General features: G+C 41.5%; 1 protein-coding gene across 4 annotated transcripts; it reads left to right on the forward strand.

The window, feature by feature from the left end:
• The first annotated feature begins 9,699 nt into the window (after positions 1 to 9,699).
• On the forward strand, positions 9,700 to 12,019 carry CRP (C-reactive protein). 4 transcript variants are annotated; one of them, XM_058439826.1, is made up of 4 exons: positions 9,700 to 9,864; positions 10,159 to 10,294; positions 10,694 to 10,794; positions 11,735 to 12,019. In XM_058439826.1, exons 1-3 carry the CDS (start codon positions 9,804 to 9,806, stop codon positions 10,770 to 10,772), a joined length of 276 nt encoding a protein of 91 aa, XP_058295809.1. In that variant the 5' UTR covers positions 9,700 to 9,803; the 3' UTR covers positions 10,773 to 10,794; positions 11,735 to 12,019. The 4 variants fall into 4 exon arrangements, with proteins under 4 accessions (XP_058295809.1, XP_032009927.1, XP_058295808.1 ...); XM_032154036.1 differs by having other exon boundaries at positions 10,159 to 10,794; positions 11,510 to 12,019; XM_058439825.1 differs by having other exon boundaries at positions 10,159 to 10,290; positions 10,657 to 12,019.
• The last annotated feature ends 2,355 nt before the right edge of the window (positions 12,020 to 14,374 follow it).

Raw genomic sequence — 14,374 nt, forward strand, 5'->3', positions numbered from 1 at the left:
TGATAACATGACTGAGATCTCTTATATGTTTTATTTTCTAGTTGGTTTCTGCTATAAGAAATGAGTATCTTAGTGCGTTTTATGATTACCTTATAACCAACACAAATGGTGAACTACTATTGATTCTAATGGTTTATGTGTAGATTTTCTAGGATTTTTAATACAGACCATATGTGTAAATTATTGTACACTTATTTTCTGATCATCAGACCACTTTTTTTTTTCTCATATTGCTGCATTGGATTGGACAATGCAGTTGATTGATAGTAGGCATCTTGCCATACACTTAACTCTAAAGGGAAGTTTCTAAAATTTCATTTTAAGTATGATATTTGCTGTAGGTTTTTCATAGAAATTCTTTTTACTTTTAATTTAGTAAGAATGGAGAAACAATAAATTTAAAACATTTGACATCTATTGGAATGGTCTTATGATGCTGCTATTTAAGTCTGTCAAAGAAATACAAATTACGTTGGTAGGTTTTTCTTATCTGAAACTATCCCTGCATTTCTGAGGAAAACCCTTAAGCTGTAAGTGCTAATTATTTTACCTTTTCCAAGATGACCCTCTGTAGCTGGCTACACAGAAAAGGTACCGGACTACTGTAAATCACAATGGAAACTGTTGCGGGAAGTCAGGGAACCTGAATGGAGGGACCGGCTGAAGCCATGGCAAAAGAACATAAATTGTGAAGATTTCATGGACATTTATTAGTTCCCCAAATTAATACTTTTATAATTTCTTACGCCTGTTTTTACTGCAATCTCTGAACATAAATTGTGAAGATTTCATGGACACTTATCACTTCCCCAATCAATACTCTTGTGATTTCCTATGCCTGTCTGTACTTTAATCTCTTAATCCCATCATCTTTGTAAGCCGAGGATGAATGTCACCTCAGGACCCTGTGATGATTGTGTTAACTGCACAAATTGTTTAAACAATATGAAATCTGGGCATCTTGAAAAAAGAACAGGATAACAGTGATGTTCAGGGAACAAAGGAGACAACCATTAGGTCTGGCTGCCTGACAGCCGGGCGGAACAGAGTCATATTTCTCTTCTTTCAAAAGCAAATAGGAGAAATATTGCTGAATTCTTTTTCTCAGCAAGGAACATTCCTGAGAAAGAGAATGCATTCCCAAGGGGAGGTCCCTAAAATGGCCGCTTTGGGAAAGCCTGTCTTTTACGGTTGTATATAAGGGATGAAATAAGCCCCAGCCTCCTGTAGTGCTCTCAGGCTTATTAGGACGAGGAAATTCCTGCCTAATAAATTTTGGTCAGACCGGTTGTCTGCTCTCAAACCCTGTCTCCTGATAAGATGTTATCAATGACAATGCATGCCTGAAACTTCATTAGCAATTTTAATTTCACCCCGGTCCTGTGATCTCGCCCTGCCTCCATTTGCCTTGTGATATTTTATTACCTTGTGAAGCATGTGATCTCTGTGACCCAAACCCTATTCGTACACTCTCTCCCCTTTTGAAAATCACTAAAACTTGCTGGTTTTGTGGCTTGGGGGGCATCACAGAGCCTGCCGACATGTGATGTCTCCCCCAGACACCCACCTTTAAAATTTCTCTCTTTTGTACTCTTTCCCTTTATTTCTCAGACTGGCTGACACTTAGGGAAAATAGAAAAGGACCCACGTTGAATATTGAGGGCTTGTTTCCCCTGATAGGAAGTGACTCAGGCAACAAATCTTTGTCAATCACAAGGGTTAGACACTTAGCCCTCAGTCATGTCAGGGAATGGCTGTTGACTCTTGCTATGAATGTTTTTGCACTTCATCCTTTCTAAGCTCGCCGAGCCATTTAGCTACAACTGCAAGGTGTGGATCTCAGCCCCCAGCCACACCAGGGAAGGGCAGATGCCCCCTCAAACATGAATGCTAGGTTGTCACACTGTATTGCTATGGTTTCATGGACTATGGTCACACCAGGGAAGAAGCCAGTACTTCTCTAATCTTGCAGCCTCATAGCTCAAGGATAGGGGTCCGTCTCCTAGAGTCTGATGTTCTCTGCTACCAGATCCCTGAGCATGGCCCTAGAATGTGATGGTTTATGAGGGCCTCTCACAGCTCTGACTGTGAGTGTCCCCAGTAACTGCTGCTCCAGTGGACATGAGAGTGTTGCCTGGACATTTTCTCTTGTTTGCTTAACAACTCTACTTAGTTATAACGTTTTAAATTTTTTACACATAGATTTGACTTGCTTATACTTTATGTAGGATTTTTGCATCTATGTTTATAAATGAGAGTGGCTTCTCATTTTCTTTTTTTTGTTCCATTTTTGTTTGGGTTTTGTGTTAACTTGTTACTGGATTCTTAAAATAAGTCAGGTAGCTTTATCTTCTTTGCTCATTTTTAATTCTCTATCTTTTTCTGGATACTTTTCTAACACCTGTTGATTCTCCTTCCTTTCTAGGATACATATACATGCTATCTGGAGATTTTTCCAATTTTTTGCCTTATCCTATCTATCAAAGTCCTTGCCATTGTTTAGACATGGATCTTTTTAATACACCCTGCTTGGTACTCTGTGGCTCTTTTGATCTGATCACTTACTTTTGTTAACTACTGTAAGATGTTTTTGTATTATTTCTTTGATTATTTTCCTACCTCCAATCTCAATGTTTTCTTTCTCTGAAATCCTTTTTTTGAGTATCATAGTTTTGATTCCCAAGATTTTTGTCTTATTTATTTTTTGTCTATACTTCGTATACTCTGAATATATTGATTATACTTCTCAACAAAAAACTTCTCTATTGGCTCTTATATTCTGTTTCCTATCAGTGTATTTGTTGAGTGAACTGCCCCCTTTTCATGGTATTAATTCTCTCGGCATATCTATGGATGCCATTCCTGTTTTCTGTAGCCCATCTCTAGGGATTATGAGGAATGAGCCAGAAGTGCTGGCAGGGTGTACCACTAATTTGTCTTTTGGATGTAGGAGCATAGGGTTTCCTCCTGGGTGTCTTCAGACTCCTTGGGCAAGATCCCACGTGTCAGGCCAAAGGACTCCGATTGCTTCAGACTAAGAGCAAATGCCTCTGCTGCTTAATGCTTGGCCAAGAGGCATGGTAGCAGTGACCCCTTAATCAATCTCTCCAGTACTTTGTGCCACTTGTTTCTATTGTCCCTTTCTTTCAAGCATTCCCCAGAAACACTTCAAATTTTTATAGTGGACCTTCCTCTGCATATGTTCTGGGATATGATTTCTTCTATTAATATAATTCATCTGCTTTCTGACTTCCAGAGATTCTTTTATTTATTTCTGTTGAATGAAACTTTTTTTTCTGGCACTACATTAATTTATATTAAAAATGCTTTCTTTATTATTCATAGGAATTGAAGTGGGAAGATGATATTAGTGTTAGTGCTCAGTCCACTATTGATGAAATTTGTCTTCCATGCTTTTTCTGCCATTCCTTCAGTTATTCCTTCGTCTATTCACCTCACAGCACTACTGAGCACCAACACTGTGCCAGGCTTTGCAATAGGCTGGCTTTCAAGAAAGAAATGCTATTATCCATAAATAAAAGAGTCTGAATTTCCTCTCATTTAATCTAATAGAGATGATGATGCTGTATTTGCATCAGTCTATGAGTACAGTCATTCTTGACCTTAGATTGTCTTTCTTAGTTGCCTAGCCAAGGTTAGGTTGTAATGTTTGACCACCAAATAAGTAAAACCAACTGGTCTATGTACCAATAATCAAACCTTCTTGGCTTCATTCCCATAGTGTTTGACATAGGAGTACTAGCTACATAACTTTGAACACTGCTCTTTATAGCTCCATATTTGATCAGTTTTTGATTCCTATTAATTTTCTTACTGACATACCTTTCACATCCCTCCTCTTCTCTGCATTTCTACTGCTTCTGTGCTAGTTTTGAGTCCCATTGTCTTTTTTGTTTGTTTGTTTCTTTGAGACAGATTCTCTCTCTGTCACCTAGGCTGGAGTGCATTGGCATAATCTTGGCTCACTGCAACATCTGCCTCCCAGGTTCAAGTGTTAAATCACATTATCTTTAACATAATTTGTCTAGTTAACTGGCTTAATGCCTGATCCCTAGAAAATGTTCCTAAGATACGTCTTGGTTTAATTAATGAACTAAGACCCACAAAGTGGTCTCCCAATTTATAATCTCTCTCACACCAATATATTATTCATATTGCTGCCAATAAAAATTCTAAAACACAGATCTGACTCTACTCTTTCCTTGTTCAGGAAATCTTCAAAGTCTCTCACTTGCTTAATGTGAAAGACCATAGGCCCAAATTTTCTATAGATTATTTTAGTAATAAGTTTATAGAAATATTGGCAACAGAGACAAACAGCAATACTTTACAAGTACAAATGTAACTATTTTGCTGATAAAGCAGAACAGCAATTCTAATAGTGATTAGGAAGTAGTAAATACCAAGTAGAAGGTACACTAATAAATTAACTAGGATAGAGTGTGAATAAAAGAATGACTCGGTACAATCTGTGGATTAGGGATATCTTAGAATTTTGTCTTGCAAATTAATACAATTTTGGACTGGAAAGATACTAATTTACTAACGTGGACAATCATGGTTATAGAGATTCAAATAAGCTTTTCAGAGTTTGTGTACAAAACAATAGAAGATGAAATTTGGTGGTAACCATTGCTCATATTATTCTCTTAGTTTTGAACTTCCCACTTCAATTTTTGTGACTCAGTTTAAATGCTTCCCCTTGCATAACACCTGTGCTTCTCTGGAAGGATTCTGGTGGCAAGGATACCAGTGTATGTATTACTTCAGGGCAAGTGATGATTGGTTTGGACACACAATGTCCTGGATTCAGGGTGTTGTTAGGAAAGCATTTCTATTTGTCAAAAGTTAGTCAAATGTAAGTATCATAATACCTGCTGAAATGTGTACAGTAAGTAAAAAGGGAGTTTATTGGCTAATGAAACTCAGAAGACGTGAGGTGAAGCTGGCATCAGGTGAGACAGGATTCAGAGACTCAAACAATGTTGTTGAGGCACAGTCTATCTCAGCTCTACTTGTGAGTCAAGGATGGTGTATTAGTTGGTTTTCACACTGCTGTAAAGAACTACCTGAGTATGAGTAATTTATAAACAAAAGAAATTTTTAATGAACTTACATTTCCACATGTTTGGGGAGGACTCAGGAAACTTACAATCATGGTGGAAGGTGAAGGGGAAGCAGGCATTTTCTTCACAAGGCAGCAGGAGAGAGTGAGTGTGAGTGGGGGACTGCCAAGCACTTTTATTTAAATCATCAGACCTCGTGAGAACTCATTCATTATCATGAGAACAGCATGGGCAATACTACCTCCATGATCCAATCTTCTCCCACCATGTCCCTCCCTCAACTCATGGGGATTACAATTTGAGATGACATTTGGGTGGGAACACAGAACCAAACCATATCATTCCACCTCTGGCTCCTCCAAAATATCATGTTCTTTTCACATTTCAAAACCAATTATGCCTTTCCAACAGGCACCCAAACTTAACTCATTTCAGCATTAACTCAAAAGTCCAAGTCTAAAGTTCCATCTGAGACAAGGCAAGTCACTTCTGCCTATTAGCCTAGTAAAATAAAAAACAAATTAGTTACTTCCAAGATACAGTGAGGGTATAGGCATTGGGTAAATGGTCCTGTTTGAAATGGGAGAAATTGGCCAAAATAAAGGGGCCACAGGCCCCATGTAAATCCAAAATCTGGCAGGGCACTCATGAAATCTTAAAGCTCCAAAATAATCTCCTTTGATTCTTTGTCTCACATCCAGGGCATGCTGATGCAAGTGGTAAGTTTCCATGGCCTTGGGCAGCTCCATACTTGTGGCTTTGCAGGGTACAGCCTCTGTGGCTGCTTTCACAGGCTGGATTGAACACTTGCAAGCTTTTCTAAGCACAAGGTGCAAACTGTCAGTGGTTCTACAATTCTGGGGTCTGGAGGACAGTGGCCCTCTTCTCACAGATCCACTAGGCAGTGCCCCAATAGGGACTCTGTGTGGGGACTCCAACCCCACATTTCCCTGCTGTGTTGCCCTAGTAGAGGTTTTCTGTGAGGGCTCCATGCCTGCAGAAGACTTCTGCCTGAACATCCATGTGTTTCCATATATCTTCTGAAATCTAGACAGAAGCTCCCAAAGCTCAACTCTTGTCTTTTGTGCATCTACACCCTCAGCACCACTTGGAAGCCACCAAGGCTTGGGGCTTGCACCCTCTGAAGCAATGGCCTGAGCTATATACATTGCCCCCTTTTAGCCATGACTGGAGCTGGAGCAGCTGGCACACAGGGTGCTATGTTCCTAGGCTGCACAGAGCAGCGGGGCCCTGGGCCTGGCCCATGATACCATTTTTTCCTCCTAGACTTTTGGACCTCTGATGGGAGGGGCTGCCATGAAGATCTCTGAAATGACCTGAAGACATTTTCCTCATTGTTTTGGCTATCAACATTCATCTCCTCATTACTTATGCAAATTTCTGCAGCCAGCTTGAATTTTTCCCCAGAAAATGGGTTTTTCTTTTCTACCACATGGTCAGGCTGCATATTTTCCAAACTTTTATGCTCCCTTTCCCTTTTAAACATAAGTTCCAATTTCAGATCACCTCTTTGTGAACACATATGATTGTATGTTTTTAGAAAAAGCCAGGTCACTTCTTGAATGCTTTGGTGCTTAGAAATTTCTTAAGCACCAAAGCATTCAAGAAATCATGTCTCTTAAGTTAAAAGTTCCACAGATCTCTAGGGCAGGGGCAAAATGCCACCAGTGTCTTTGCTAAAGCATAGCAAGAGTGACCTTTACTCCCATCCCAATAAGCTCCTCATCTTCATGTAAGGACACCTCTGCATGAACTTCATTTTCCATATCACTATCAGCATTTTGGTCAAAACCATTCAACAAAACTCAGGAAGTTCCAAGCTTTTCCACATATTCCTGTCTTCTTCTGAGCCCTCCAAACTCTTCCAGCATCTGCCCATAGTCAGTTCCAAAGTTGCTTCCACATTTTTAGGAATCTTTATAGCAGTATCCCACTATCCTGTTATCAATTTTCTGTATTAGTTTGTTTTTTCACTGCTGTAAAGAGCTACCTGAAACCGGGTAATTTATAAACAAAAGAGATTGAATTTACTCACAGTTCTGCATGGCTAGGGAGGCCTCAGGAAACTTACAGTTATGGCAGAAGGCCAAGGGGAAGCAGGTACCTTCTTCACAAGGTGGCAGGAGAGACAGAGGGTGGGGAGGAACTGCCAAACACTTTTAAACCATCAGCTCTTGTGAGAACCCACTCACTAAAATGAGAACAGCATGGGAGAAACTGCTCCTATGATCCACCCACCTCCCACCAGGTCCCTCCCTTGACATGTGGGGATTGCAATTCAAGATGAGATTTGGGTGAGGACACAGAGCCAAACCATATCAGATAGAGAGTGGTGGGACAGAGGATCACTTCTTTTAGGCATAAAGCCTTGAAATTATTTCACTTTTAAACTAGGAGCAAGAATTCAGGAGGAAGTTGGCTGGGCATGATGGCTCATGCCTATAATCCCAGCACTTTGGGAGGCTGAGGTGGGCAAATCACGAGGTCAGGAGATTGAGACCATTCTGGCTAACAGGGTGAAACCCTGTCTCTACTAAAAATACAAAAAATTAGCTGGGTGTGGTGGCATGTGCCTATAATCCCAGCTACTCAGGAGGTTGAGGCAGGAGAATCACTTGAACCCAGGAGGCAGAGGTTGCAGTGAGCTGAGATTATGTCACTGAACTCCAGCCTGGGAGACAGAGCGAGACTTCATCTCACAAAAAAAAAAAAAAAAAAAAAAAAAAGAAAAGAAAGAATTCAGGAGGAAGTTATAAACTGTGTTGAATGTTGCCAAGAAGCTGGGTAAAATAAGAACAGAAAATTCATTATTAGATTTAATGACAGAGGTGTTTGTTTATGTTGGCTTCACTAGAGTGGTGAAGGCCAATGCCTGATTTCCATGGATTGAGGAGGGAACAGGAGACGGGAAAATAGAGGTTGTCAACACACGTAAACTTTTCCTTCCTTCCTCCCTCTCTCCCTCCCATCCTTCCTTTTTTCTCTTTTCTTTCTTACTTCTCTAAAAGATTAAATATATTATAATATGGTTTTGTGGAAATGATCAAGGAAAGATGAATAAATTAATAATACAGAAAATAGAGAGGATACCTATAGGAGCAAAATTCCTTGCAAGGTCGACAGGGTCTGGGATCCACTGAAGAATTGCAAGGATTGGCCTTAGATGTAACACAGGGGGAGCTCATCCCTTTTAATAGAGGAAGACAGAAAGGCTGGTACATTGGGTTGTAGGAGGATGTATAAGGATATCAGTTAGGTGTTAAGAACAGAAAGACTGAGTTAAAAGTGATTTAACAAAAGGGGAGAATATTTCTCCTTTAAGTAAATGTTCAGGTAGGCAGTCTAGAGCTGATGCAGTGGCTCCATACTCAATTATCCAGGCTCCATCTATCTTGTTGCCATGCCAACCTCAACATGCAGCTTATATTTGCTGGCCTGAAAGTGAACTATTCCATCTCCTGCTATCATGACCGAATACTAGCCAAAGGGAAAAAGGGGGAAGTGGGAGGGGAAAGCACATAAGTTTCTTAAAAGAGCACAATCTAGAAATTGTATTCTGTTCATATTTCATTGGCCTTAATTTAATCACATCATCACTGCAAGCTACAGTGGGGGCTGGGAAATTTGGTGTTTGAGGGGATGACCAAGCACCCAACTGAAAATGTTATTCTTCTCTTATGAGAAGTAGAGAACGGATGTTAAGGAATGGCTAGAAGCCTCTGCTACAAAGATATGGTGGTTCTTTTCTGATTGCTTCTAACTTCTCAATGAAAGGTGAGTTCATCAGCTGAGTGAAAGAACGAATGAGATTTTGGGGACTTAAGGAGCAAGGAGAAGGAGTATAGTAGTCATTTTGAAGAGTGAGTTAAGTAGGGAACAGTAGTAAGACTGACAGACAGTGTGGAGGGATTACTTGAATCTTGTGAATAGAGGAAAGAGTAGAATCAGATTATCCCGACTCCTGCCTGAAGCTTTACACATTCAGAGAAAAATGTTGGAAGAAACTTTGGTATAATGCTATGTCTGTAATCAGGCACACATTTCACTGGACTTTTACTGTCAGGGCCGTCATTTAGTGCCAAGATGTCTAGAGAGCTCTTAATAAGTATATTCAATTGGCTGAGAAAATTGAGGCTCAGGGAAGAGCAGGTTTGTTTTCCTCATTTCCCAGTCTGTAAATAAGCAAATTCTGAAAGGGGTTAGTGATAATGTCCATCTCCAGAAACTGTCAGCTTTCCTTCATCAAACTCTATGACTTGGGCTGAAGTAGGTGTTGGAGAGGCAGCTACCATGTGCACCCAGATGGCCACTCATTTAATATGTTACCATTTCCCATTATTTGCACAGGATAGATAGCCAAAGTGGAGCCCTGGGAGATTTCTTCATTTTTCCTGTCATAGAGAATTCGTAATTCAGTAGTCATATTTGTAATAAATAACCCACATTGATTTCTGTTCTGGAATAATTTTGCTTTCCCTCTTCCCGAAATTCTGACACTTGCCCCAACAACCAATGTTGGAAAATTATTTACATAGTGGCACAAACTCCCTGACTGCTTTGGATATAAATCCAGGCAGGAGTGGGCAGCTCTAAGGCAAGAGATCTGGGACTTCTAGTCCCTGAACTTTCAACCGAATACATCTTTTCCAAAGGAGTGAATTCAGGTCCTTGTATCACTGGCAGCAGGGTGTGACCATGGAGAAGCTGTTGTGTTTCTTGGTCTTGACCAGCCTCTCTCATGCTTTTGGCCAGACAGGTAAGGGCCACCCCAGGCTATGGGAGAGATTTGATCTGAGGTATGGGGGTGGGGTCTAAGACTGTATGAACAGTCTCAAAAAAAAAAAAAAGACTGTATGAACAGAACAGTGGGGCATCCTTCATGGTGTGTGTGTATGTGTGTGTGTGTGTGCGCGCGTGTGTGTGTGTGTGTTGTGTGCAACTGGAGAAGGGGTCAGTCTGTTTCTCAATCTTGAATTCTATAGGTAAGTGAGGGGATAGATCTTCGTGATCTGAGAAAACTCTCACATTTGCTTGTGTTTCTGGCTCACAGACATGTGGAGGAAGGCTTTTGTGTTTCCCAAAGAGTCGGATACTTCCTACGTATCCCTCAAACCGCAGTTAACGAAGCCTCTCAAAGCCTTCACCGTGTGCCTCCACATCTACACGGAACTGTCCTCCACCCGTGGGTATAGTATTTTCTCTTATGCCACCAAGAGGCAAGATAATGAGATTCTCATATTTTGGTCTAAGGATATAGGGTACAGTTTTACAGTGGGTGGGTCTGAAATATTATTTGAGGTTCGTGAAGTCACAGCAGCTCCAGTACACATTTGTACAAGCTGGGAGTCCGCCTCAGGGATCGTGGAGTTCTGGGTAGATGGGAAGCCCAGGGTGAGGAAGAGTCTGAAGAAGGGATACACTGTGGGGGCAGAAGCAAGCATCATCTTGGGGCAGGAGCAAGATTCCTTCGGTGGGAACTTTGAAAAAAGCCAGTCCCTGGTGGGAGACATTGGAAATGTGAACATGTGGGACTTTGTGCTGTCACCAGATCAGATTAACACCATCTATCTTGGCGGGCCCTTCAGTCCTAATGTCCTGAACTGGCAGGCACTGAAGTATGAAGTGCAAGGCGAAGTGTTCATCAAACCCCAGCTGTGGCCCTGAGGCCCAGCTGTGGGTCCTGAAGGTACCTCCTGGTTTTTTACACCGCACGGGCCCCACGTCTCTGTCTCTGGTACCTCCCGGTTTTTTACACTGCATGGTTCCCACGTCTCTGTCTCTGGGCCTTTGTTCCCCTATATGCATTGCGGGCCTGCTCCACCCTCCTTAGCACCTGAGAATGGAGGTAAAGTGTCTGGTCTGGGAGCTTGTTAACTATGCTGGGAAACTGTCCAAAAGAATCAGAATTTGAGGTGTTTTGTTTTCAATTTTATGTCCTTTTAAGTTGGGGAGATCTTGGAGATAATTTCTTACCTCACATAGATGAGAAAACTAACACCCAGAAAGGAGAAATGATGTTATAAAAAACTCACAAGGCAAGAGCTGAGAAGGAAGCGCTGGTCTTCTATTTAATTCCCCACCCATGACTCCCAGAAAGCAGGAGGGCATTGCCCACATTCACAGGGCTCTTCAATCTCAGAATCAGGACAATGGCCAGGTCTCTGGTTAGGGTCCAGAGTGCTCATTATCATGCCATAGAACTGCTGGGCCCAGGTCTCCTGAAATGGGAAGCCCAGCAATACCACGCAGTCCCTCCACTTTCTCAAAGCACACTGGAAAGGCCATTAGAATTGCCCCAGCAGAGCAGATCTGCCTTTTTTCCAGAGCAAAATGAAGCACTAGGTATAAGTACGTTGTTACTGCCAAGAACTTAAATGACAATGGTTTTTGTTTGCTCGCAGTGCTTTCTTAATTTTATGCTCTTCTGGGAAACTCCTCCCCTTTTCCACATGAACCTTGTGGGGCTGTGAATTCTTTCTTCATCCCCACATTCCCAATATACCCAAGCCACAAGAGTGGACGTGAACCACAAGGTGTCCTGTCAGAGGAGCCCGTCTCCCATCTCCCCAGCTCCCTATCTGGAGGATAGTTGGATAGTTATGTGTTCCTAGCAGGACCAACTACAGTCTTCCCAAGGATTGAGTTATGGACTTTGTGAGCGAGACATCTTCTTGCTGCTGGATTTCCAAGCTGAGAGGACGTGAACCAAACCTGGGACCACCAGTAGCCATCTTGTTTGCCACATGGAGAGAGACTGTGAGGACAGAAGCCAAACTGGAAGTGGAGGAGCCAAGAGATTGACAAACAACAGAGCCTTGACCACGTGGAGTCTCTGAATCAGCCTTGTCTGGAACCAGATCTCCACCTGGACTGCCCAGGTCCATAAGCCAATAAAGTCCCTGTTTACTTGAGTGAGTCCAAGCTGTTTTCTGATGGTTGCTTTAGAAGTTGTGACTAACTTCTCTAATGACCTTTGAAACCAAGTCCCTGTAAGTTTACACTGCCCATTACACAACATATGCATGGCACTTTAACCTGTCCGAGAGTCCCCGGAAGGGATTCCCTCTGACAAGCACAGTCCCCTTTTGAGATAGCTGGCCATTCATGTAGGGCCAGTTGTGGGGGTTTTAGTACTCTCATTCTATCATTATTCCAATTTGAAGAGCAAAAACTAAAGATCATTGAGACCCATGGATCCACTGCCAGGTTCAGTGACTGGAATGCACTTGCCCCAGCTGGTTCAGGTTCTTTGCAGAAACAGACCACTCAAAGATGACAGCCGCTGGCTTCCTCCAGAAGTGTCCTTCAACATGGTCTTTCAGTACTAAGTGACCAGTAGAAGTTACTCCATAAAGACCACAGCCAGGAATGAATTATGGGGCTTCCTGCATATCAAATGGTTACCTAGGGAAGGCATATGGTAAACTAGTTAAGCACAGAGGTTCTGGAATAAGACTGCCTAGGTCCAAATCTTGGCTTTACAACTTACTAGCTATGTGACCTTAGGTGATATAACCTCTTTACGCCTCAGTTTTCTTACCTACAAAGCAGGAGAAATAATAGTAATTAGCTCAAAGGGTTGCTATAAGGATCAAAGAAAATCATGCAAGCAAAGCACTTACTACAGTGCCTGGCACATAGTAAGCTCTTAAAACAGTTTTCTGCTATTATTCTTATTAAGCCATTTTGTATTATATCCATAAACGTAGATTCATAAAATACATAAAAATACAACTTGGTAGAATTTGTCTCGGTTGGCAGCAGTTGAAGCTTCTCATTTGCTAAGAATTAAGTTTAGAATGTTAGAAGGATGAACAACAAGTCTTTGAAGCCATTATTTGTGAATACTGACTTCTCTAATTGACTTTTGATAACCATTTGTAAGCATAGAAGCTAAGGATACATTCTCAGACAAAAATGAGAGTGCAAATATTCTCTGTTGTCCAATTAGGGCAGATCCATCCATCCTCACATTCAGCTAAGCAGAAGAGAGGATTGACACTCTTTTCTAGTTAAATAATCCAGATACATCTTAATTATATAAGGCCATCCCAACTCCCCAGGGATGTAGGTTGAGCTAATATTTTCTTCAGAATTCAATTGCTTGCATCTTACTATACATAGTCTAGTAGACAGCCTCTGGCCTTAATAATTTGAGCCAGGAAAATTTTAACAGCTGGTATTTGCATTCAGAGAACATTAAAAAATCTTAACAAAGCATTCGTAGGATGTTTAAATTTAAGCAATTTAGCCTACTGGTGGGTACGTCAATGTAAACTTGTTGGAAAATGTATTTCCAGGTAACTGGTGAATTGTCATACCATATAGAGCTATTTGATGTAATCCAATTAAATGTTAGATGACATCTGCCAAAGAAGATGATTCTGATTTGGGCATGTTGGTTCTAAGCAATGCTTTTTTTTTTTTTTTTTTTTTTTTTTTGCAGTAAGTGGAGAGTAAGATCAAGCATCCACCGTGGCCACTTCTAGCTGATGCTAATAAAACCATGTTGTCAGGACTGGTTTTCTGTTAGAGTAGGGACCATGGATCCAATTTTTCCAGAAGTAGAATCAGGCCTCAAGGAATGAGTTAAAAAGACATAGGGACAAATGGTCTATAAAACCTATAATAGAAAGGAGGTGAAAGCGGGGTGGTGGCCCAGTGCCTGAAGAGATACTGTAGTGCATTTACAGGCCAAATAAGAGAAAGTAGACCAATAGTATGAATCAGAGATGATGGAGGTTGCTACTTGATAGAACACTTTCTTTTTGGAACTGAAAATAGCCATGTTGGTTTACGGGTTAGGGCCAGGCCTGACCCTAATGTAAGTGCATTAGCACGGGATGCGATATGGTGATGTGCAGATCAGAAACCTAAAATCTCCCTGTGTCAGAAAAAAATGTTAGCTCACTGGCCAGGCAACAAGCCTTGCACACTTTCCAAAAAGAGGTGGTCATGGAGAGAGCATTGTTAAGAATGGGCTGCATGTAAGGCCAGGTGAGTGGATGAGAAGCCACCTCTGTGATGAGACCTGGTCTATCCGGGCCCTGGAGGAGAGACTACAGGCTGCCTCAAAAGTGAGGCTGGGATCTGATGGAAATGGATTTGGAGTCCCAGCTGACAAAGTAAGTAGAATGTTAAATCTGTGATATTCTCCCCATGCTTTCACTATCCTCAAGTTTGATGTGCCCCAGGGAAGCAAAGATTGACAAAGGAAGCAAGTGACTCTTGATGATTAAGCACCACCACCACCTAGATCAAATTTC

This window comes from Hylobates moloch, unplaced genomic scaffold (assembly GCF_009828535.3).
Source record: "Hylobates moloch isolate HMO894 unplaced genomic scaffold, HMol_V3 SCAFFOLD_5, whole genome shotgun sequence".
NCBI classification, from domain to species: Eukaryota; Metazoa; Chordata; class Mammalia; order Primates; family Hylobatidae; genus Hylobates; species Hylobates moloch.

Excerpts from the sequence above, each read along its gene's own strand:
- CRP (XM_032154035.1), top strand. The coding sequence starts at position 9,804 with ATGGAGAAGCTGTTGTGTTTCTTGGTCTTGACCAGCCTCTCTCATGCT. Across the intron at positions 9,865-10,158 it reads TCATGCTTTTGGCCAGACAG|ACATGTGGAGGAAGGCTTTT; the intron begins GTAAGGGCCACC and ends TCTGGCTCACAG.